General features: G+C 37.2%; 1 protein-coding gene and 2 long non-coding RNA genes across 3 annotated transcripts; all 3 read right to left on the bottom strand.

Annotated features, from left to right (window-relative positions):
* Positions 1-690: 690 nt before the first annotated feature.
* Positions 691-1604, bottom strand: LOC135088316 (uncharacterized). Its single transcript, XR_010261009.1, has 2 exons — positions 1372-1604; positions 691-853 (listed from the first exon to the last, which is right to left on the bottom strand). It is a non-coding gene; the product is annotated as an uncharacterized LOC135088316 (long non-coding RNA).
* Positions 1605-2788: 1184 nt separating this feature from the next.
* On the bottom strand, positions 2789-5502 carry LOC135088315 (uncharacterized). Its single transcript, XR_010261008.1, has 2 exons — positions 5408-5502; positions 2789-5015 (listed from the first exon to the last, which is right to left on the bottom strand). It is a non-coding gene; the product is annotated as an uncharacterized LOC135088315 (long non-coding RNA).
* A 61-nt stretch (positions 5503-5563) lies between these two features.
* Positions 5564-26131, bottom strand: LOC135088163 (ATP-dependent RNA helicase DHX33-like). Its single transcript, XM_063983051.1, has 14 exons — positions 25739-26131; positions 25428-25637; positions 19619-19841; positions 19121-19305; positions 18954-19029; positions 18680-18867; positions 17526-17699; positions 8533-8657; positions 8246-8370; positions 7766-7930; positions 7517-7645; positions 6893-7099; positions 5722-6842; positions 5564-5687 (listed from the first exon to the last, which is right to left on the bottom strand). Exons 1-14 carry the CDS (start codon positions 25993-25995, stop codon positions 5564-5566), a joined length of 3309 nt encoding a protein of 1102 aa, XP_063839121.1. The 5' UTR covers positions 25996-26131.
* Between the last annotated feature and the right edge of the window lie 33 nt (positions 26132-26164).

Genomic DNA, 26164 nt, shown 5'->3' with positions numbered 1-26164 from the left:
GTGACACCCCCATTTTTGGGGTAAAATTATGTAATTTTTTAAAGAGATGTTAAACAAGTAAAAAATAAGTAAGTGAAATAAGTACACACGGCCAGTGTTAACTATCCATTTCCGTTTTTGCTCTCGCTCTTATCAAATGGTGATTCTTTGCGATAGAACGAGACGACATGACTGGCCATAGGCATAGATAGTACCTACCTACCTATGAATTTAATTTTTACTCCGAAGTAACTAAGTGTAAGATGATTATTTATTTCTATTAAATAGTGTACAGTAGAGCGCCGATTATCCGAACGCCGATTAACCGAATCGCCAATTATCCGAATCGGTCCTAAGCGTAATATAAAAAATTAAAACCAAGTAATTTTTATTTTGTTTTGTTGTAACAAGTTGGAACTCGCAGGAGTCTAGATATATTTCAACTGAACGTTATTGTAGAACTGTAAACACAGTTATTAAAATTTATTCTATGTGTGACAGTTCGTTTTTAACACGCTTTTTCTTTATTAACAGTCTATGTCCGATTATCCGAATTTTCGATTATCCGAATCGACCCCGGTCCCAATTAATTCGGATAATCGGCGTTCTACTGTAATATATGTACTATATTTTATGTAGGTATAATATGTTATTTAAAAGTCAATTACAAAAGTCGAATATAAATTTTAGAATGCCAAGTAAAACAAAAAAGAAACTTAAGGTTCTTTATTATGTAAACATATCGACAACAAAACATTTGTTTACGGCGCAGTAGTGCTTTTAGTTTAACTTTTCTTGGAGTCAAAAACAGAATCCAAATCAAAAACATCACCAATACTTAAATTTGATTGCGAGGCAACTCTGGCTGTGTATCCTGAAAAAAAATCAGAGTAAGTATGTAAGCAATAATTAATTACTTAAAATTATTATTAAATATACAAATATTGCTGCTGCTGATCTGTTGATACCAATGCCTTACTTTTGAATAAATGGGAAAGTATGAAATTCACGATAGTAATTTATTATCTCCTCATTATTAGGGAGTAATATTATAAATTAATTCAATATATTGAAATCAAATCAAAATCAAAAATATTTATTCAGTTTAGACCACAAGTGGCACTTATAATTTAATTAATCAGGTTGTCATGTCATGGATGAAATTACACTAAAAACTAATTAAAACAAAAAGGATGGGGAAAATATTCCATTATTCTGTGGTAACGCTAACAAAATTAACGCGTGAATTTTTTATAAGTAGACAAATGTAATTCAATATAAAAAAGTAGGGTAAAATATTCCGTTGACCTGTGGCAACACTTACAAAATACAACCGTGATTTTTTTTGAAAATTATTATTTAATTAAAATGAATTGGAAATGTGCTACTTACGGATAAAACATGATCCCATGCACTTTCTTCGTAATTCCAGTAGCATTCTTACATGTTGGAACGGCACAAGACGGCATAATTTAATTATAAAGTGTCAATCTGACGGATATGTAAACAATGCGCGCGCCGGCCATTGACTGATTGCTCTAAAGTCAAAGTAGTGCGATTTGGAGTACTTTATATGAATACACATTTACGCCCGTTGACGGTTTCTGGTTTGTTCCGTATTCTGAGTTCCTAGCTTAGGGAGACGCATAGTAATCAAAAGAATGGGTAACTAATAGCTTTCGGAGAACTATTTTTTTTGCACTGAAACCTAGTTAAACAAACATTCTAATGGATTTCTGCAGACAATTAATAAACTTTGAATCACATTTATTAAGAGTATTTCTATAAATAAACACAGTTTGCAGTTATTGTGGACAACCACCCAAAAGTTACAAAAAACTGTTACCTAACAAAGCTTGCTATTGTCTGGTTGAAACTACGATCACATAAATGAATTTGGCAATTTATTGTAATCCTATTAATCGGGACCCTTTCTCTTTATCGTTTAGTGTTTATTGTAGGAGGACGTAATGTTGATGCGATACACGTAATGAGGTTCGCGCACACGGCCCGGGCCGTCCCTCGAGAGGACCCTGCCGAGAGGTCGCTGTGGAAATATCCATACTCCATTTGCTCTCGAAAAGCTTTTATATACATTTTCTTCTTGTACGCACGAGTGTCAATATCGATGTGAATACGTGGCCCGCCGACTCGTCCCGCAGCCCCCAGACCTAATAATATAAAGTGACTATCGTCTTCAAGTAAGAAAACATCGCCCGCACGCGGGGATGATTTATTCTACTTTTATTTATTCATACGAAAACAATGCCGCTCCATTATGAACGATATAATAAATGAGATATCAAACCCAAGCAATATATTAACAAGAAAGTTGGGCAATTAGCAGCAAAAACACAAAAAGCAGACGCGAGAGAACGTTATTGACGACGTCATCCATTTCAAAGTCCCATTAACGGCAGCGGATCTAAAGGACTTACCTACCTACAGCTATCTACATATAGAGCATGAAATTCTGATACGGGTGGAACGATAAAGTAGGTACATCAACATTATGTAGATGCTATAATGTCTTTGCTCTTTCGCATTGCGGCAGGACGTCACGTCGGTGAGCAAGAACTTTACTAGATACAACTAACACGCAATTTAATTCTTTAATAAGGCATATTCATGCGAATAATGACCTGTAAGTACGTTTGTTACGTTTGCATGAAATAAAAGTTACAAGTAGGTACCTACTTTCAATACAACTTGCAATTTTAATGTGTGTGTTTACTGTTGACTATAGGATGGGAATGGGATGAATGTGTACGAGTACTTATGCATTATATTAAAAAAAAAGTAGTAGGTATATGGTAAAAACATTTTATTAACTAATTCATCTAAGACATAAAAACTTTTCTGTTAATAAAAGTCACGAAACGATTTTAACTAAATACATTTAGCACCAGATTTCAATATTTAATTTTCATACACTTAACTTCAAATCGGTTAGAAATAGGTACTTACTTAACAATAATTATACGTTCGTGAGTGATGAGTAATAAAAAAAATATAAAATTATATTTCATTAATTGTAATATTAAGTCTCATAACGGCAGTAGGCTATATTTTTTATTTCACATTTTTATAAAATATACATTATTTTAGAGTTTCTAACGTAAAAAGACTTGACAATATTCGGAGTTCACATTTACTCTCACGTGAGATGAAAATGTAGTTGAGACAACTAACCGCGGTCAAATAACAAGCAGGTAAAATTCAGTGAATAATGTTTAAACCCTTGTATCCACGGACACACGGAGGCAAAGGTCCCGCGGCGCGTCTCGCTGGGAATGCCGTACTTCTTCCCAAGAGAATATGAGACTGGGACATCATCGGACCAGCACGGCAAGAGATTTTTAGGTGACGAATAATTATGCACTTTCATAGTTTTCACGCTACGGTTGAAATTGCAATGCTAATGGTTTTAGCAAGCCACAGCATGCTTAGGAATACCGAAGCGGCAGACTTCATTACAATTTTCAACCGTAGCGTTAACACTATAAGGTTCATTATTAATCGTGACCTAAAAGTCCCGTGCCGTGCTGTCCCGATAATGTAACAAAAGACCACCTAACGATTCTTAAATGTTTTCCTCTGTCATTTCGAACTACAAAATCAAAAATTCAGCTATACTACTTGACCTGTAATAACTCTGTAACTTTCGCAGTATTGTGCAATAAGTAGGATCAGGTATGTAAAGTACAGCAAAGTTTAAAGAACATTTACAAGTAATAAGCCATTAAAGTCATTAAGCTTTGAACACGGGCCCTCCATGAGAACGCCATCAAAGGGCTTCAAAGGACTTTGTTTAAAGATAGAAGCATTACTTCAAATCTTCAAGATGACAGATGGTATCAACGTCCAATAAAACATTAATAATTACAAAAATATATTTTATGGAAAAAGACAGGAAACATTATCATTTACTTAATTGCATAATAAACTTACGTGACAATTATAACAGGTGTCGAAATCTATACATATAATAAAACAATAAAAACGTAATTTTATTACTAGAGACAACTCTAACGCGCAATTATTTAGACTAAAATTATTATTAACATTATGCCTATTTGTATTCACATTCATTAGGCTATTTCTTATAATCTAAATTCACTTATTTCAATGCATTATAACTTTAAAATGTTTACAATCTCTTTTTAACTTGTATCATTGGCAAAAATATGACCTTATGTCCAGAGCACAAGAGGCTATTTAACGAATATAAAATCGGTACACAAAATCTAATCTGTGTCAAGAGGATCATTGTGGTATCTTAATTCTAAGGCTATTTTGTACCTATCTCAGCGAAGTTCAAGAAGAACAGTTAAATAATTCTGTTAAAAATAAAAACCTCATGTAATCCGGGCATTAATACCTTAATAATATAAACGGGTACATACCCAGGTCCCTAAAAAGACGTTTTGAATTGAACTAGCGATAATATGCATAACTTATTAATATTTTTTTCAATCGGACAAAAAGGATTGTATATTAATATTAGGTACTTACTATGAATTCGGACCTAATTGACTTTCTATTGTTCAATGATGGTGATGGAATTTCACCTGTTTTATGAGTACAGTCAGCGTCAAATAAGTTCGTGACACCCAAATTGGTCAAAAAGTTCCAACTGTAACAAAAATGTGTTGCGAACCTTTTGGCTCTGTGGGTGTCACGAACCGTGATATTTCTACTTGGTCAAAATTTTATTAGAGACCATAGTGAGGCTTATCAATAGTTAAGTTATCCATTGTTTTTGGGACACCCTGTGTATCTTATAATGAAGATCTTTCTTGCGTAAGTGGAGGAAAATTTACTTTTCTTTCATGTTTATTATCACCCCGGAGTCGGGCGTAGCTGTTAAGACTACAGCCTGTATAATTAAATGAAAAATACATTATGCATAATAATATACCCTACAGTAACAGCCTGCGTTGGGAGTTCTTCGGCCGCTGTCACCGCACCGCGCGACACCGCCGCGCGTACTCGGGCGCCACCTGGTGCAGCCATTGAGGTTGGATGGCGGATACCTGGACAAATTAATAGGTACATATTAGATAGGTGCATGTAAGAAGACTCTTATGTGGTTGTAATGGGTGCTATTTTGCAAAAAATGATGTTATGTCTAGTGTAATTTCATCAATATGCGCTATAAGGGAGAAGAAAAAACGCACTTGAAGTCCACGAAATTTACCATGACCATTGCCCATGCCACTGCTTATTTGAAGACCTGACATTGCAGGCTTAAACTGTCCAAAAACAATTAAGATTTCGTGCTTCGGCCAACAAGTATAAAAGCAGTCGATGTGATCGATCCCTGTCAGATCAGACTCATTTGCAATATAACCTCCCGTGAGGCCGCCACCCCCGCGCTCGTGACGTGTGACGTGTGACGTCAGCGGACACCGCACCACTACTGTACCGTGAGCAGGTAGGCGCGGCGCGTGCGCAGCATCTCCGTGTAGAGCACGGCGGGCGGCGGCGGGCGCGCGGCGTGCAGCGCCCCGGCCGGGTGCAGCGCGGCCGCGGCCCCCGCGCTCGTGACGTGTGACGTGTGACGTCAGCGGACACCGCACCACTACTGTACCGTGAGCAGGTAGGCGCGGCGCGTGCGCAGCATCTCCGTGTAGAGCACGGCGGGCGGCGGCGGGCGCGCGGCGTGCAGCGCCCCGGCCGGGTGCAGCGCGGCCGCGGCCCCCGCGCTCGTGACGTGTGACGTGTGACGTCAGCAGACACCGCACCACTACTGTACCGTGAGCAGGTAGGCGCGGCGCGTGCGCAGCATCTCCGTGTAGAGCACGGCGGGCGGCGGCGGGCGCGCGGCGTGCAGCGCCCCGGCCGGGTGCAGCGCGGCCGCGGCCCCCGCGCTCGTGACGTGTGACGTGTGACGTCAGCAGACACCGCACCACTACTGTACCGTGAGCAGGTAGGCGCGGCGCGTGCGCAGCATCTCCGTGTAGAGCACGGCGGGCGGCGGCGGGCGCGCGGCGTGCAGCGCCCCGGCCGGGTGCAGCGCGGCCGCGGCCCCCGCGCTCGTGACGTGTGACGTGTGACGTCAGCAGACACCGCACCACTACTGTACCGTGAGCAGGTAGGCGCGGCGCGTGCGCAGCATCTCCGTGTAGAGCACGGCGGGCGGCGGCGGGCGCGCGGCGTGCAGCGCCCCGGCCGGGTGCAGCGCGGCCGCGGCCCCCGCGCTCGTGACGTGTGACGTGTGACGTCAGCAGACACCGCACCACTACTGTACCGTGAGCAGGTAGGCGCGGCGCGTGCGCAGCATCTCCGTGTAGAGCACGGCGGGCGGCGGCGGGCGCGCGGCGTGCAGCGCCCCGGCCGGGTGCAGCGCGGCCGCGGCCCCCGCGCTCGTGACGTGTGACGTGTGACGTCAGCAGACACCGCACCACTACTGTACCGTGAGCAGGTAGGCGCGGCGCGTGCGCAGCATCTCCGTGTAGAGCACGGCGGGCGGCGGCGGGCGCGCGGCGTGCAGCGCCCCGGCCGGGTGCAGCGCGGCCGCGGCCCCCGCGCTCGTGACGTGTGACGTGTGACGTCAGCGGACACCGCACCACTACTGTACCGTGAGCAGGTAGGCGCGGCGCGTGCGCAGCATCTCCGTGTAGAGCACGGCGGGCGGCGGCGGGCGCGCGGCGTGCAGCGCCCCGGCCGGGTGCAGCGCGGCCGCGGCCCCCGCGCTCGTGACGTGTGACGTGTGACGTCAGCGGACACCGCACCACTACTGTACCGTGAGCAGGTAGGCGCGGCGCGTGCGCAGCATCTCCGTGTAGAGCACGGCGGGCGGCGGCGGGCGCGCGGCGTGCAGCGCCCCGGCCGGGTGCAGCGCGGCCGCGGCCCCCGCGCTCGTGACGTGTGACGTGTGACGTCAGCGGACACCGCACCACTACTGTACCGTGAGCAGGTAGGCGCGGCGCGTGCGCAGCATCTCCGTGTAGAGCACGGCGGGCGGCGGCGGGCGCGCGGCGTGCAGCGCCCCGGCCGGGTGCAGCGCGGCCGCGGCCCCCGCGCTCGTGACGTAGCGCCCCCCGCCGCCCCCGGCGCCGGCCCCGCGTGCCCACGCGCAGTTCGTGAACAGCCCGCTTAGGAGACACTTCAGCAACTGCAATAAATATACATAATTATCTATTATTAGAATAGGGTATTTGCCGCCACCAATCAATTGACGTACTTTTTAAAACTATCAAAACGAGACTCTCCTATAGATTTTGTATGGCAATACTAGCCAGTGACGTCACTATTTTGTCAACTCAATTAAACTACTTTTTTCTATTCTTACAATGCAACCAATGCGACTGGAGATCAAAAGTTTAAAGAGATTCGAGAACGAGTGCGGCGTGACGCAAATTTAGTCAACCGCTACGCGTTAGTCCCGATTCTTTGGACATTAATAACTAAAATTGGTCATAAATCTCTAAACTAATGAAACTGTTCTATGCGTCTTGGACCCAGCTACCTCCGGTGTCAGTGAGGTTTATAGAAAAAGTCTATGGTTTGAGTAATTTAATAAATAAATTACCTGATCCATCGCTGTTCCACAACTCGAGACCGTCAGATTTAACCTCTGGCAGACAGAAAGCAACTGCTGGCGTACATCGTAGGCGTACGTTAAATTCTTGTGATTGAGGTAATTTTCCTTACACCATTGCTGAAAAACAAGAAAGACACATTGAAAAAACTGTGGCTAAAAGAATCCGCCTACTGCCATCTCGTACAGCAATATCTTTTATTTTGCAGTTATTTACGATTTATTTTAGAGTTTGTTTACCTTTTTCAAAGGAGCCTTGCAGAACGCTTTAAACACATTCAAGAGAGTGATGTGATCACCGATTGGAGATATAAATTTCTGCTTTACTTTCAATGCTTCTTCTCTTTTATGCATCGGTGTGTGGAACACATTCTCACTTGACAACACAGCCACTAAACTTAATGCCTAAAATTAAGATAAAAAAGTTCACATTGTTATTAATAAATGCCATACCAGAAATCTTTAGAACATTTTAATAAATGTATGTGCCATAGAAAAAAGCATTGGAGTAATTAAATTTACAGGTACAACCCGATCGAGCTAACTGCACACCACGTTGGAATGCGACTTTTAATTCCACTCACCCGCACGCCTCCCCGCGTTCGCCGTCCATACCAGAGCATCGATGTGACGTCACGGCCACCAGGTGCGCAGTTAACTCGACTGGGTTGTAGGGTAATAATTTAAGAGCTGCATCATACACTATCTAAAGTACATTACCTCTTCTAAGCAACCGTACTCGGGCGCGGATAGGAGCACCTTAGAATATTTGGGGTCTATAGGAAATGCGGACATTTTCTTCCCCAGAACCGTTAACTTGGGATTTATTTCATTATCAATAGCCCCTAAAAGTGAAATAAAGGATTTATTTGTAGCCAAAAGGTCATTTCATGCATTTTTGTTGTAAAATTTTACCTATTACAATGAAATAAGATACTACCGTATTTAGCTATCTGTATAATAGTTTTAAAATTATGATAAATTTTACAAATTCCTTTGGAACTTACCTAATTCCTTCAACAGAGCCAAGGATGCCTTGATGGAATCCTCGGGTGGTGCGTCAATCAACGGGAATGTACTTGGGTCCATCCCCGCTGCAATCAACAACAACATTGTCGGCGCTAAAGGGCATCTGTACACGGAATACAATCAAATGTTATTAAAAATTGGTATTGGTAATAAGCAATTAATATATTGCATATTTATTTGTTATTTCGTCACAATAAAAAGAAAGAGACTATAAAAATGTTTAAGAGCCATTTTACATTTTCGTGCGAATTTCTAAGATTTTGGAAGCATGAATTACTATCTTAAGCAACACCCAGAGATTATTTAATAACTGCGAAAGATAGGTCAATCCTTGTTGTTGACCATTAATGAAACGGATTTACTAAAACTCTTTTGCTTAATTCACAGTGCCCCATCTCCCACAACCATTTTACGAAAAAATTGCCGCAGACTCATTTTCAAAGTCCTGTATCTATTATTTATGCTCATATAATAAGCTTAAAAATATATAGTAATCATCGGACATATATTCTTGTAGTCCATTAATGAAATAGATTCTTGAATTTCATTACCATTATTGAGTAAAATCTAAAAATAATTTGGCAAATTTTAAGATTAACGTCACATTTTGATCGTGGTTTTTGGTTTAAAAACACAGCATAAACTGCAATAAAAGTATCCCAAAATAAAGAATATTCATTGTAGAATTAATTTCTACAGTTATTGTTTAAATATTAGTAACCACTTTGTCAAAATATTGATGTGAATATCAGTATAAATTACAATGCGCAAGCCGACATCGATTAGTATGGCGCGAGCGCCCGTCAAGGCAGGACCTGTGTCATTTTTCCCGCCGTGACGTTTACGTGCGTTCGTGTCGTAAAGCGATGATTTGTACAGCGACCAAATACATTTGATACTATGCCGAGAGGCTGTTTCGAGTCGGCCGGCCGAGCAGAAATTGAAATGATGAATTTTAATTTCTTTGACGGATCTGGGTGTAACTATGTATAATATCGCACCCTTAATAATATAGGGGCACAACTCAAAATTTTTGGTTTTTTACTTTTTGTACTAGAGAGGCACATTTTCGTCAGTTCTACAAGATGGCTTTCACAGAAATCGAAAACAATAATCAGATAAATGAGTTCTACATTTTGTGCCCCTTCCATACTTTCGTCTATCTTCCCGCTAGAAGGGCTGAATCAGAGACATGCCGATATTTGTCGAATCCGGCCCCCGCGACTGTGGTCCAATTTGGAGTTGTGCCTTTGTGTGACAAACTTTTAAGAAAGTGTTAGTGAGCTAAGACTAATTAATTCCATATATTTCTAATAATATGTTACATTTTCATTTTTATTACATTGATAAAGTCCCGTTAATCATAGAAAATTATAAAATATAACTTTAACTTTAGTTAGGCGGACCATGGATGGGTGTTTGTAGTTAAATTTACAACTCTCCTATAAAAGTAATTTGCTTCTTGGTATTAATTTTCATACCTATTGGTTGATTAGGAGCCTATAGAATGTTTTATCGCGATGCTAAGAAATAAAGCGGTGGTTATGAAATACTTCCCAACAAATAAACTAATGATTAATAAAATAAGAGACATACCTACGTGTTAAGGCTATTAACGTTCGCTCGGGGCTCGGGTTGGCTTTTTTCTTTGTTTATTTTATGAATGAACGCACTAGTCAGCCAAAAGGTGAATTACTTTAATATGATAGTGTTATAATTTTTAATTATATTATTCATTAATTTACTACGGTCACATAAATTGATGCTAATTAATCACTCAGATTCTGAGGACTGAGGATACATCGAATTTATTTTAAAATTATCTTTTAACGTATTAAGTTACTACAATTTTACTGATCAGCTATTAGACCTTGAAATTTTCAGTTTTTTAGTTTAAGTTCTAAAGTGCTTTTTGTCTTAAAAAATATGAGTTCGTAATGAAATCTTGTGTTAACACCACTAACAGTTTTTATTAATATGTGGCAAATATTGTACACAAAAGCAAAGAAAAAAGATCACGGAGTTTGTGATAACAAACCAAGCATACTTTGGGATCAAAATTGTACAAAATAATAAATATTGGGTGTCCAATATCGTCGTAAACCTTGTGTACCTAGACTCTTTGCAATACTGAAGTCAAGCAGGACGTAAAGGGCTTCTATTTGGAGGGCCAAAGATATGTATTGAGCTTTCTAATCACTAAAATGATCAAACGCAAAATGATGATGAGTACGGAAAAATTAAAAGCAGCTATCTTCGATGGACTGCAAATCCGTGCTCTTATAAAAGACTGTATTTGTAAACCATATAACACAAATTGAATCTGAAGCATGGCTAAGGTGCTTTAGTAGTAAAATATTTTTTGGGGAATGTTAGAACACCAGAATGGATATTCTTGTGTTCAAAATTGGTTGCTAAAATCCTTCAAAAATTACACATGCCAATTTGAGTATTAAATTGTATTTTTTACAATAGCCATTTGAACTGATTCCCACATAATGTGGGTGATTATAGTAAGGGACAAAGAGAACGGTTCCTTCCACCAGGACAGCAGGATAGTGGAAAAAAGATACCAAGGTACTGGCTGTTGGACTTTAATAAGTGATTATCCTGAACAAATCCATAACAGAAAACCTTACAGAAAAAGTTTTTGTAGGTTTTTTCTTTATTTGATGAAAAGCATATTTTTATAGGGTAAGAGTCCCTATCTATCTAAGTAAAAATATTTTGAATGCATAAAATTAGTATTTTCATGTCGGTTTTCTCAGAGAAATAGCTAATAGTCTTTATTTTAATCTAATTCGACATATCTAATAATTTTCTAGTATTCAGCACCCTACTCTTATACTGAATTGGCTATAAGCTACTATACCGCACAATAACTGTCCCCAGTGTTATTGGGCGTAAATCAATATAAAAATCGAATAATACACTTATTTTTAAATATTAGAGAGCAAAATTAGGGAATATGCCATATAAAACAATTCAGCCTAAGGATTAGATGGGCACAAGTACAAGTAATACCCAAAATCACAACAACAGAAATAGTAAAATAAAGGCCTAACTTTGAAATATTTCTTTAAACAATTTTTTTAAATACTCATAATCAACATTTTCAAAAATGTCTTATGTCAAATTATATAACAGATACCAGTGATGAAGTATGCTTAATTTGAAAGTTGTAGCTGATAAAATAAAGATTTTAGAGCCAATTATGTAAAAAACCGCGATCCGCCGATTGGTTTTTTGGCTTTTCCCAAAAAACTGAATTTTGGAGTTGTGCCCATTCATTATTAAGGGTGCGATATGTAGGTACCATGTATTTAATTTAATAAATAAATTATAAAAAAGTATATCCATTATGATAGCACCCTTAACACAAGCATATTGGTTGCCTACTTTTGGACTAGATGGCGCTATGAAATTGTCCAAAGATTTGTTTATTTATTTATCCGCTTTGAGTTTTGTTTCGTGAAGAAGAAAAAGAAGCGTTTTGTTTTGTTGTTAAATCTATACTAATAAAAGAGGAAAGATTTAATTGTTTGTTTGTTTGTTTGGAGGCAATAGGCTCCGAAAAAAATTTCTTTCACGATTTAGAATCCTAATTTTTTTCTATATAGCCTACAATAAAATATTTTCAAAAACTTTAGTCCAAAATCTTTGATAAAATTCGACGTTTAATAAATAAATTAGATAACATGTTAATACTTTTTTTCAGTACGATTTTAGTACTTGTTTTTCAGAAATTTTACGATTTAACTAAACTTCTAAAGTGTTTATATTTTATGCATAATTTATTAACTTCTAAAATATACATATATCCTATTGATAGATGACGTGCTTCGTATTTTATTAAAATTATTACCTGACTAGGTTAAAAAGGTGTGGAATGTTATTTTGGAGATAACTTGGTTCCATAGAAATATAGAGAGATGCTAAGTAATGCGCTGAGTTCGAAACTCAGTGTCGTATTAGAAATTCACACACACAAAGAAATCAAATTATGTGCTCATTATCCATTGCGGTATCAGTATTCAACGTTCGAATAATCTTTAGTACTATGCAAGCAATATAAACTGTTTACATAATGACGTCGCTACTGTCATCATTGCTTTCACAAGCAATATGTTCCAATTTGTCCCTTGTCACATTTCCCTTTAGTTTCTGTGATCTGTGCTTGTTTCTAAGTTGATATCAATGAAATATTCCTTAGTACTTTTGATTTAAATTATTATTTTTTATTTTGACACGTGTTTGAAAAATCAAGGTCAGATTACAATAAAATAACAAGTGAAAACGTAACATTGCATTGCAACTCGCAATTTCGCAATATTGATGAGGAGATTCCATTGGAAATTCATTCCTAGGATTCCCCTAACACCATCAAATTCAAGAGAATTCAAGAGAGTGCAGTTTCCCATCTCATGCTTAGGGACCCCGGTATAAAATAGTGTGGTTGCATAGAGCCTGCAACGGGCAACCGCGTGCGCAGCTGCTCATACTAATTTTCGATACAAAAGCAAGTGTTGGCGCCCTCACGAGTTTTAGCGGAGTTCCATATGGTAGCGGGAGTAGACTTAATGGAAATCTATGCTTCTCCGACGACCAGTTGTATGTGGAATACTCCAGAGTATGCGCACACAATAGCCTGGTGATTTTAGCACCTGAAGGAAAAACAAAAAAACATTGTTTACAAAGAAATCTGCGGCAGGTGTAGTGTTTTAATTTTGTTTTAGAAAGATCTCATAATTTTGTAAGTATTCAAATATTTAAACATAATGATGTGTAGATTTTATATCAAAAAATATAATCATTTAACAAAATTAATTTTCTTAGAATATTTTAATTCTTTTAGAACCATTTTCCACTTCATCGCAGAAGAAGTCGCGGGCAAAAAGCTAGTATGAAATATGTAGTATTGCCCGCGGCTTCACCCGCTTGAAATTTAGTTTGTCACAGATCGTCATAAATTATAGCCTATACATTGTTATTCTGGTCGACGCCAGGGATGGATGAGCGTCGCTGTCGCTGGCGACAGGGTCTTCTGGTTCAGGGTTCATGGCGTAGGTCTCAGGCAAAATGAAATCCACTCGTAGAAATTAATAAACTCAGTGTATTAACGAAAATAATTACACACAGCACTAGAGTCGTATCGGAACTGAGTGAACCAAAGGTCTTGCGATAGGAACGTCCGACCCGAGTGATAGTTGAACACAGACTGCCTAGTACTGCTGTACTGTACTGTAAAGTTTCATCAAAATCTGTTCAGTAGTTTTTGCGTGAAAGTGTAACAAACATCCAGACATCCACACAAACTTTCGTATTTATAATATTAGTAAGACTAGTAAAAAGTAAGATAGTAAGATGAATTATTTTAGTTATTTGTTTACTTATAATAATATTTATTTATTTATTTCTTAGCTCTGTCTGATAATGGATCTGGAGGAGATGCAATGGCCACCTCCGTAACAAAACAATAGAACCATATGGAGTTTGGGCTTGTGTGATTCGCCTTGACGAATATTTCGTATCCAGGGTCCGATGATGGAGCTGTAAGGGGGCAGATTTTTTTTTCACTATGTGAATGTCTTTATTTTGTACTTAATATATTTTACATATTATACCTATTCGTGTTTCATTATTCGTATCCAGGGTCCGATGATGGATCTGTAAGGGGGCAGATTTATTTTTCACTATGTGACTGTCTTTATTTTGTACTTAATATATTTTACATATTATACCTATTCGTGTTTCATTATGAATCGAAATATAAAAGACTTAACAAACTCTATTAAAAATTTAAATTAATTAATCAAGTTTGAATACCTCATTCTACCTTAAAATTAATAACTTAAATCAAGTCTTAATACGGTCACGGCTCAAGATTTTTTTGTCCATTTCAGCGTTCTTTTTACTCTTTTGACGTTGCATTGACAGCTTTTACCTAAATTCGCGCGGAATATTTTTGTGAAATGGCTCTTAAGTGAAAACTGTGTTAGAAAAGGGACAAACAAGAAAAAGTAGAAAACTCGGCATGTGTCCGAAATAGAAGAACGGACACAAATATTCTTCAATTTGAACTTGTTATCAGTTTCTTACACCCGTATTCACAAGCATTACTATGAGGTCTCAAAGTGCGCGTGGACGCACAGGGTCCCAAAAACCTTTCCATACACAATAAGTACTTGGAGGGCATTGGCATCACTCCTGTAGTGCGTTGCAAATGCGACTAACGCGCGTTAGAAGCGATGCTGTCGCGTTCGTAAACGTCGCCGTGGGCGAGTGTCCTAAACGTTCATCGATTGTCTATGCACTAATAAATATCCTTGGACATTTTACACTGCGCCCCTAGCCCCAAACTAAGCAAAGCTTGTACTATGGGTACTAGACAACGGATATAAACATACTTAAGGCGATTAGAGTCCTCAATCCGCGTCAAATGGGCATTTTGTAAAGCCTACTCCTCTTTTACTGCTGGACAGGAATAGTTGAAAAAAATATATGTTATACAACAGTTCAAGGACTACATTTGTGACGTTTGAATTTTCGCTACGTTTCTTTGTTTTGGATTAAAAAAATAAATTCGGGACATCTATTTTTTACTTCAATTCCCTACTCCTCCAAAACGGCTATGTTAATTTAAAAGATTTTTGCACGAATAGATTAGGAATTCTTTAATCTTTAAATGACACGTTGCGTTTTTCAATCGAACATTACTTTCATTCATAAATTTTACTTTTGATAAATTCCGAACGTTTTGCTGTTGAGGGGGCCTTCGCGGGGTGCGGGCGGCAGTCGGCCGCTGGCCTTCAGACGGGGAGGTTGTGTCACTCGCTGCAAACTGACATTAGCGATCAAAATGAATTTTTCCCTTGGCTGAGTTGCACCACCTGACGTGACCTAACTTAAACCGTAGCTTTGGCGAGAACCGGTGTTTTTTTGTATGGAGTTCGACAGATTTTTTACTTTTGTCAAATTTAAAATAAGATGGTGCAACCTAGTCTTTGTTTGACAATAGTTTTTATGTCAGAGTTGTTCATAGAGCACGTTCAGTCAGACGATACGATTGAATTAAGGCATGCTCGGACGCTATTATCTACCTAAATAAAATCTATTAGTGTAAAAAAATCGACCCCAAAAAAAAACGGCACTAGATAAGTAAAAGTTGAAAATATATTCCGTTATTTATTTACTAGGCCTTTGCAATCAGTATCCAAATTAGGAGCGAGTCAGAATCAGTAACTTAATCGATTTAGGGCTGATTTTTCAATCGTCAGATAACTTTTATCTGAAGAATAAACTTGTCATTTTGACATATTTCCCATACTAAAACTGTCAATATGTCAAACTTATTCTTCGGTTAAAAGTTATCTGACTATTGAAAAATCAGCCCTTACGTGAAGAAAACAATTTATATTTTTCATACTTAGGCTCGGCGCAAATGGGCCATTTAGAATTAGATTTTCAATATGTTTCTTCGCGAAAATACCACAGTTAAAAAAAATAAGATAAAGTGGTATTGATAAATAAATTGTTCTATAGAGCTTGTTAAAAAATGTGGATACTGATTACAATTAATGCCCGTATATCATGATTGATATTTTCAGAGTCGGTGACAGCCTACCTTTTTTTGGTGATTCGTTTTGGAGTTGGTTTTAATTTTTGGTGAAAATTAATTTATTTCATGTCTTTAGTAGACTATAGGTACTCAATAGACCTTGTTGTTGCCACTGAAGTATGTGTTTTTCACTTTTTTAAACTAATGAAAATTTAAAGAGATAAATCGCGCCAAAGTTCAGAAGAGGCCCATGACGTTAAGGCGTGCTTAAAATTGTTGCGATTTGTGACGTCACCCGGAATTTCATCGCATCATAACTTCGTAATTACTTGTTTGTTGACAAATAAAAATATCCCGTGTCCAATATTTTTTGATAGTGTAATTGACGGACTAAAAGTGTTTTTTTAAGAAACTAGCCTATTCCTATGGCCACATTCCAGCTCCATCATCAGACCCTGTTTGCCTTTGAGAATTGAAGTAGGTAGATAGGTACTCGTGATTTTTAAAGTAGCTTACTTACATAATATTACTTACTTATATTTATATAAATAAATAAATACAAATCAAACGAGCCTAAACTCGATGGAATCGTTTAATCCCGGAGTTGCTATGGGGCCACTGGCATTCCAGCTCTATCATCAGATCGACTCCATGTCATCACAATATTGCATTGTCATCCGAATTACATGTTTATCCAAAATTTTAACTCAATCAGTTGTTGAAGGATTTCTAATAAAAAGACGAGATTAAACACATTTTCAGTTTTTTCTTCATAAGTGACACAAAGAGAATGACAATAGACAAAAGAAGAAACATTTGCTTTTTTAAACCATAGACAATACTACTATGTGTTCCAATACCTACAGTTGTCGTCAGGAAGTTGGTCTAACAAATTCAGCTTGCAAGATTCCACCCGAAGTTACCTATATATTACATGTTCAAATTTCGAGAACGGCTGAACCGACAAAAACATTAGAAAACTTACGAAAAAATAAATAAAAAATATCCCGTACAAAATGTTCATGGATTGTATTATTTTTATTAAATACCTTTACGCCTGAGTTAAATGACACCGACCTCAAGGTTCATCAATTCAAGTTTAAAATAATAGGCAGTAATGTCATGAAAAAAGAGCTTCTATTCTGTATCTACCTATGCCCGTGTAATTTTGATCGGTGTCAAATCGGAGTTTTCGTGCGGGGTGCGCGGGTGTTTCGCGCGGCGTGAAGGTCAAACGCCCAAGGTCATTGAGGACTCTAATCGCCTTAAATACTTTTTTTTTTGTAAATATACGTCACAGAAATTAAATCCATCATTTCAATTTCTGCCCGGCCGGGAATCGAACCCGGGACCTCTCGGCATAGTAGTCCGTTCTGAACCGCTACACCAAATGGCCGACAATAAGTTCCGTACCGTATAATTTCCGGCGTGTTATGCTGCGGGCGGGCGTTGAACTCGGCGGCGGTGTAGAGGCGGTAGGCGGCGCCGGCGGCGGTGCGGCCCGCGCGGCCGGCGCGCTGCCAGCCCGCCGCCTGCGCGCACGCGCGAACGCGCAGCCTCTCTGCGCCGGTGCGCGTGCACCAAGTCCTACGACATTCACAAGTGACTCACACATACCAGAGTAAGTAGACAAAATTTAGCGTGGATTAGCGGTGAGTTGCCCCTAATTTTGTCAGTGTGTGCGTGCGCGCCGCATACGTATTGGCGCGCGCTCACATACAAACCGCGCTCGGTGCGTTTCTATGAAGATGACCAGCCTACTCATTTGTATTTACTCTGCACATACCAAAATCAGGAGCGCCCTCTTTCTCACTCACTGGACTATGGGGCCATTCATTTAATTTTATTACGTAAAGCTTCAACCACACCAACGCGTGCAGATCGCCATCGCCGGCGCGATCATAGGCCAATGACAGGTCGCGCAACCCATGATAGTCCGCGCGACCCATGACAGTCCGCGCGACCTGTCATTCCCGTGATCGCGCGGGCGATGGTGATCTGCACGCGCTGCTGTTGAAGCGTGTGGTTGAAGCTTTAGAGTTAGACGATTTAGGGGGGAGGGGGACAACCATGTCTTATTTTTTCTTACTAGGGGGTGGGAGGGAGTCTCGATAGTTCTTTAATAGAGGGAGGGGTTCAAAAACTACCGAGAATAGTCTTACGCAAGAAATGAATGGCCCCTATCTAGATAGTCTAGATTGACCAGTGGGAAAGTGCCTAGGCATGTGCCAGGGCAGGTCTTATCGACTCTCAGGCCTGTCGGGAAACCGGCCGGGCGGGGACCGTCGAGGAATTTGCCCGGGCAGGGACGATGCAGGGATATCTTTAAAAATCCCCACAGGTGGGGGCTGGTGAGCGTTTACCCGGGTCAGTTCTTTGAAGGCCCGCTCTCGGTACTCCTCTGATCAGCAGAGCTGACTGAGCAGCGGACAGACATAACCTGCTACGGCAGGCCGGGGGTTCTGTCCTAACAGAGCCACGATAGCCTGAGATCCCTAAACTCTATGTTATACACACCTGCATTTGTGAACTTTGAAAGATTAAAAATCTAAGTTAACAAAACGCACCTTTCCTTAACAACTCCTGCATCAATAACACATTTAATGCCAGGTATGGTCACCGACGCTTCAGCTATATTAGTAGCCAAAACAATTTTTCTTGTATTTGGTGGGGTATCTCTCCATACTTGCAATTGCTTTGCTGGAGGCAGGCCTGCATACAATGGACAAACTCTTATTGATGGCCCTGGAGTTTCCTGTAACATTAAATCAATACTTAACAACATAAATTCAATTAATACATTGTAGTTATTGCTTATTTTCTAGATAAGAAAACCCGTACTTTTGCTATTTGTTTGATGCTGTGCATAATGGTCTCAATTTCTTCTTGGCCCGTCAAAAATACAAGAAAGTCATGGCTGAAAAAAGTGAACATCAATATTATCATCCTTATTCATTAATAAATAGTTATAAATTTTTAATTTATACATTAATTTATAGTGCACTTACTTTGGAGGAGTTGTAGTATGAAGTTGAAATATAGTACAAAGAGCAGCATATTGATAATCTTCCTGCTTCATTTTTGAATGATAAATTGTGACAGGATAAGACCTTCCTTCCAAATAGATAACTGGACAATTATTAAAATATTTTCTAAAGGAATCCACATCCATTGTGGCAGACATAATGATAACCTAAAAGGATATTCATGTTTTTAAGCTTTATGTAACATAAAATTGATTTTTTATTGTTTAGCAAGTCGTGCATAGTAACAGTAGGCGCACACCGTTGATTTTTAGTTGGCCGATAGTTGTGCCCGATTTTAAATTGTATGAAGAATCGGCCAAATCGAATCAGCGTAGTGTGCGCACTCCCATACATGCCCATACTGATCAACAGCCCGACTAAACTATCGGCCGACAAAAAATCAACGGTGTGCGCCTACTCTAAGGTTCAACATAATAATTATTTAGATATCAATATTGCATATAGATATTATAGTTATACCTTTAGTGGATGTAGTTTTTGATTACTCCTTTCCTTTTGGGCCAATTTCACAATGCCAAACAAAACATCAGTGTTAACAGTTCGCTCATGAGCTTCATCAAGGATAACAAAAGAATACTTCTTTAACAAAGGATCTACAATAGCTTCTCTTAACAACATACCGTCAGTTAAATACTTTAGTTTTGTTCTGTGACTTGTGACATCTTCAAAGCGCACAGAGTAGCTGAAAAGTATGTATAGTTTAAGAGCGTTGTCACATTTTTCATGCAGAAATCGAGAATTTGGCAGATTTCGAAATGATTTTAGTCATATAATTTATTGTTATAGCTTCTTTTGACTTATATAATCGTGATTATCATACGTTTTTACGGAATGTCTATTGACAAAATATCGTTCAAATTGGATTTTTGCCTACGAAAACAGCGAATTTCGAAAGCCCGATTTCCAGGTAACTCGCGAAGGCACAACTTTGAACTAATATTACAACAAATTTATTTCTAAGTAAGAAGATAGAATGTATTCATTAGAATAAGCATACCCTGAAGAAGAAAGTGTATTGAGAAAATTTTGATGTTTAATTCATTAAAATGCATTTTTATCATGTCTAAGATAGTCAAAATTTGAGAAAATTACTGCAAGAAAACAGGTCACATCTCATAATCTAAAAGTCATTTGGCAACATAAACTACTTTATACTTAAGAAGAAACATAATACTATTATTGTGTGAAAAAGAAAAAATATCTATCTTCAATCTTCAAATGAAAAATTAATTTGAAAATACTATAAAATCGGGTGCATCAAATGTAGGGGTGTCCACTTTGAAAAAACATCGATGTTTTTTTCGATTCGATATTTTGAAACTGTACATCGATTTCTTTCGATGTATTGGAAGAAAACATCGATGTTTTGTATAAATCGAGTACTTTTTTAAGATTTTTTATAATCCACTAATTTAAGCATTGTATTATTAAAAAACAGTAAAAGCCATACATGAGAAAAATCTTCATTATACAGTGTGAGTCACGTTAAAGTGCACATATGAAAATAGGTGAAACTAGACCTATTTTTATCGACAAAAAAGAGGTCAAAAATTTTTGAGATTTATTTTTTTATTTTTTATAGAATTTTTTTTCTTCCAATTACTTCTCGTAAAGAAAACGTAATAACTTTTAAACTAAGAGGTTATCCTTATCAAATAAAAACAGTAATAATGCTTAATAATAAGCGATACTAAAAAAATACATAAAATACCTAGAAAATGCCAACAAATAATAAAAAAATATACTTTTTGAAAAAAATCTGCTTTAAAATTCGTGTTTTTTTGGTTATTTGATAAATTTCTCCAAATAATGCCCCCATAACAGGTGGTTTTTATTACTTTGTATTATTTTTTATCGTATTACCTTTGTAAAACCAAAAATCGCATGTCTCTATCCCTATCACAACGTTTGCAATGATCGTTTGAACTAAGCCTCTCCGGGCGGGCCATTCAACGCTTCGTTAACAACGAAACTGAAACTGGCTCTAGATTTGTAATTTTGATAAAGACGAGTTACATTTCAAATAAAAACAAAAGATTTCGAAGTAAAATAAGCATTTTAGTTAAAATTAAAATTGTCTCCACCTGTAGTGGAGAAAAATGTGGTGGCAGGCCTTTGTTTAAACGATCATAGCAAATGTTGTGATAGGGATAGAGACATGCAATTTTTGGTTTTACAAAAGTAATACGATAGAGAATAATACAAAGTAATAAAAACTACCTGTTATAGGGGCATTTTTTGGAGAAATTTATCAAATAACCAAAAAAACACGAATTTAAAAGCAGATTTTTTTCAAAAAGTATAATTTTATATTATTTGTTGGCATTTTCTGGGTATTTTATGTATTTTTTTAGTATCGCCTGTTATTTAGCATTATTATTGTTTTTATTTTATCAGGATATACCTCTTACTTTAAAAGTTATTATGTTTTCTTTACGAGAAGTAATTGGAAGAAAAAAAAATTCTTTAAAAAATTAAAAAAAAATATCAATTTTTTTTTTACCTTTTTTTTGTCGATAAAAATAGGTCTAGTTTCACATATTTTCATATGTATGTTACGGTCAAAGTGATAAATGTGAAAATTATGAATAATCGCCGGTTATTATGAATAATTACCGCATGATTTGGTTAATGTGATTAATATGAGGTCATTTATGTGTGTATGTGTGTATAAAACTAAATAGGCGGCTTATGGGTGGCCCAAGGGCCACCCCCGCCGCACCTTAACCTATTTTTCACTTTAAATCAAAACATTATGATATAGGCATCATGGAAAAGTAATATTATGCAAGAAACATTCCAAACTCATTATGCCAAATTATATGAATATATGATATCAAAACGTTCAAAAGTTTGGCTGTACACGAGCACGTACACAAGATGTTGTTCTCTTTTAAGAAATTTGTTAGTACTAAGGTTGAATTATTAAATAATCACTGTTAAATGTGATTAATTTATCACTTTTACCGCGACTGTCGGTAATTATTAATAATAACCGGTTATTATTAATAATTTTCAATTTATCACATTAACCGTAACATGTACACTTTGACGTGACTCACACTGTATATTAAAGTAAGAACAAAAAAAAACATCCGCATTTATTTTTATAAGTTTGTTATATCCTAAGTATTTCCAGTGTTCTTTTGGAAGACTTTGCAAAAACAACAGTTTATTTAAACGTTTGCCTTTCAGCCTATTTCTTTGTTGATTGACACAAACAAACTCGCCAACTGACACGCGTGACGCGACATTGACATTTTTTTTTATTGTCACTAGAGACACTACTCACTGCACTCGTACGCAGTGTTGCCAACATTTTTAAAATACAAGTTGGGTTGTCCGTATAAGTAAAATTTTAGTGGTCAGACTTGAGTTTTATGAAATTTTAATTGGTTATCATCGATTCGATGTTTTAACACTGAAAACTTAAAAACATCGATACATCGAGTATTTCAATAGCTTTTCAAAACATCGGATCCATTCGATGTATCGCATTGTAAACATCGATGTTTTCAATACATCGATGTATATCGAATATCCCTAATCAAATGGCATAAATCAGACATCAGTCGTGCTTTGGCACTCGTAGACGCCGGGTCTATGTCAGTTGACTGCCCACTGACGTATATGCGTCACGCGTGATTTTTTCGTAAATTGTAGTATGATTGAGTACTTTTGATCCGCAAGTATTTTTAATTTATTTGTTTAGGTAAATCGGACTTGTAATTTCTTTCTTTTCAAACTTTTTATTATTTTACTTACAGAATATGGGTAGAATAGATAAAAGATATTATTATTGTATCTGTTTGGTCAGGAAAAAATAAATGACTAATAAAAATTTTAACAGGGTGTCAAAACATTAGTCTATGCTATTGTGTTTCTACCAACATAAAATATACTCTTCCTTACTAATAAAAGTTGAATAGCGTCTGTATGGTCACACAACGCTTCGTCATGTTTTTCCGAAAGTTCAATTACTGACGACTGAATGAAAGAAATTGGTGGGTAACTATTCATCTGATATTAAACGTTTAGTAATAAAGGGGTAGGTCAGGTAAATGGCAAATCCACCAGCGGTCGCTCGATGACACTTATACAAATGAACGTATAAAATGAGTTTATTTTTAAAAGTATAGGTACAGGGTGGAAACGATAAGTGATTTCACTTGATTTTTAATTATACAAGATATCGAGAAACTGTTTACTGTTCCTGTAAGTGCTTCATGAGCTCTTTAAAACAATAACAATAAATAGGTCAAAGAATAAACTGGATCTATGCGAAAATTCAATGTTTCCGAATTTCATACTAAATGTATGCCGCCAGCCATACCTACCATATTAGAAGTGTAATTTTTTTAAATTTAATTTTTTTATTGAGTAATATATAATAATCAAACAACAAACTCGTAAATTGCATTCTTATTTAAATTATTTACGAAAAACATGATTTGAGGTTTAACTTGCTACAATATCATCAAGAGATACTAATTAATAAATACTAAATAAACAGATAAAGGGGACGGCATTAAGGCACTCAGAATTCTCAGAAACCATTGATTTCGTGTTTGTTTGTAACTGTATTAAATGTATGAAAGCTGGAAATATAGGTTTTTTGAATAGATTCAGTTCGTTCTTAAACATATTATTGATGCCGTTTGCTAGGTCTCATGAAGCACTTTTTCAGTAACCATTTGTTCGACATCTTGTATACCTACATTACCTACTATAAGAAATATTCGAGTGAGATCACTTATCGATTATTTTCGTCATCCTTATTTGTATTAAATTTAATTAAAATACACTAAGGCTGACATGCACCACCTAACTTTGACCCTAACTGACAATAACCGGTGTTTTATGTTAGACAGATTTTTGACATCCAAAATTTTGATGTCAATGTTAAAGTAAGACGGTGCAACACGGCCTAACAAATGTATCGTAGACAGTACTTTTTATTTTCTTCATAAATCTTTCTTTTCTTTGTAAAGCTATCTACAAGCTTTTATTTTCTTTGACATCTGGAGTTGTAAAATCTTGCAACTTAAAATTTACTTACTTCCCGTTTTCCCATTGAGCTGAAATTTTGCATGTCTACACAGGCATGTAAAATTTCGTTTCATTTCGCACTAAATAATTTAATTTACACGTGTTTTCATGCGATGGCCAAGTCAATATATTTATGTAAAACGTTAATGATTTACTGGACTGGACTTGGTATTACATGGATCTCACAACTTTTTACCGTAGAACAACTGAGTAGTGAGACTTGGTTTTTTGACAAGTATTGTTTTTGATGGGTTTGTATTACAGAACGCACGTGTACCTAATGGGATAACTGTTTAAAAACACGATTAGATAAATTTTGCTCTATGGATAAAAATCTTAAAGTTACCTCTGATTTTTTAGCATTATACGACCGTGGTTTATAATAATAAATTCTATAAAATCACAATGATATCAGTATTTACCTCTTTGATTTCCTGACTTGTTTAGATTTACAAAAACTAAATATTTATTATTAACTTTAGATAATAATTTGAATGGCGCTTACGATGTTTAGTTACGAGCTCTTTGATGGACACAGATATTATAGATAACGTTTAAAAAATGGCACGCTCGTTTCCATACATTTCATTCTATTTATTTAACCTATCCATATTTATGTGCGGAAACGTCACAAAATCAGAATAAATTTTAATTTTTCCATCCCGCATCATAAAAACTAAAAAGTCAAAATTTAAATTTTAGATAGTAAATATTTTTCATAAACAAGCTTTTGATGCTGTAAAAAGAATAAAATAAAACATAAATTCTTTCAAACCCATCAACTTATTACTTTACTCAATTTAAAGATTAAAAACTTGTCGCGGGATTTACTAGTGTAAAAAATACATTAATTACGGAACTTGATTTTGCTAAAAGTCTGATCTGAGAAAAAATCAAATAGGTAAATTATACATTATTTCTTTATTATTATGTATGATGTACTGTCTTAGGTACGATACAACTACGGATTAAGATCGTTTAGTCGACGCAGCGTTGAAATTGTACAGATAAATGCAGTTTGCGCACTCACTACGCGACGTCAAGCAATAAAAACCTAAAATTCGAACGCCAACTTTTTGCTACAACGCTCTTAATATTATACTTTATAATAATAAAAGATGTTGTATTTAAGAATAATTATTGCAAAAAATTAATTAATAGAGCAATTTAAGACAACAGTCAAATATAAAGTAACAAATTAAATATTCAAATTTTTTACCCAACAATACTGCCTACTTCCGTATTCATTTCATTAGCAACTCGAAGAGCTATGGTAATGGCAGCAACCCTACGAGGTTGGGTAACAGCTATAACCCCACCCCCTTCTAGTCGCATTTCATGAATTAGCTGAGGAACTTGAGTAGTCTTTCCACTACCAGTTTCTCCAATTAAAATCATTGTATCATTTTTCTTAACTTCTTCCAACAATCTGAAATAAGAAAAATATAGTACATAAAATTACTCTTAACTATTGAAGACCAGATTAATTTAAAAAAGTTCCTGGTGCTGAATATGTTCAATTTAACAGACCTTGCTTTAACCATATAAACAGGCAGTTGTTTTCTGGCATCTAGTATACTCTGTTTATTAACTTCAACCTTCGGAGCAAGTTTTTCAGTGCCATTTTCTTTTTTGATATTATTGTTCTCAAATACACAGCCTCCATTAGAATACTTAGTCTTTTTTATTTTGAGATTATCTATCATAGATTTTTTTCGTTTTAAGCAGTGATTTTTATTCTGGTTTTCTCCATTTTGACCCATAATAGCCGAGTATTTAGAATCCATAATTGCATGCTACAGGGAAAAGAATGTTTGTATTGTAATGTAAGGTTTATATTAAATACGTAGCAGCAGCTCTCTAAAACAAAATATGACTGTTATAAGAGCATTAATCACAAAATTTTAATGAACAAGATCCAATAAGTTTGAAAGAAAGAAAGAAAGAAAAAATGTT

Source organism: Ostrinia nubilalis, chromosome 3, assembly GCF_963855985.1.
Source record: "Ostrinia nubilalis chromosome 3, ilOstNubi1.1, whole genome shotgun sequence".
In the NCBI taxonomy this organism is placed as follows: Eukaryota; Metazoa; Arthropoda; class Insecta; order Lepidoptera; family Crambidae; genus Ostrinia; species Ostrinia nubilalis.
This window is presented reverse-complemented; position numbering and strand designations above follow the sequence as displayed.

Coding starts and splice junctions, on each gene's coding strand:
- LOC135088163 (XM_063983051.1), bottom strand. CDS start 25,995: ATGGATTCTAAATACTCGGCTATTATGGGTCAAAATGGAGAAAACCAG. Junction 19,306..19,618: donor AAAAACTACATCCACTAAAG/GTATAACTATAA, acceptor ATATCCTTTTAG/GTTATCATTATGTCTGCCAC. Junction 7,646..7,765: donor GCAAGGCTCCTTTGAAAAAG/GTAAACAAACTC, acceptor CTTGTTTTTCAG/CAATGGTGTAAGGAAAATTA.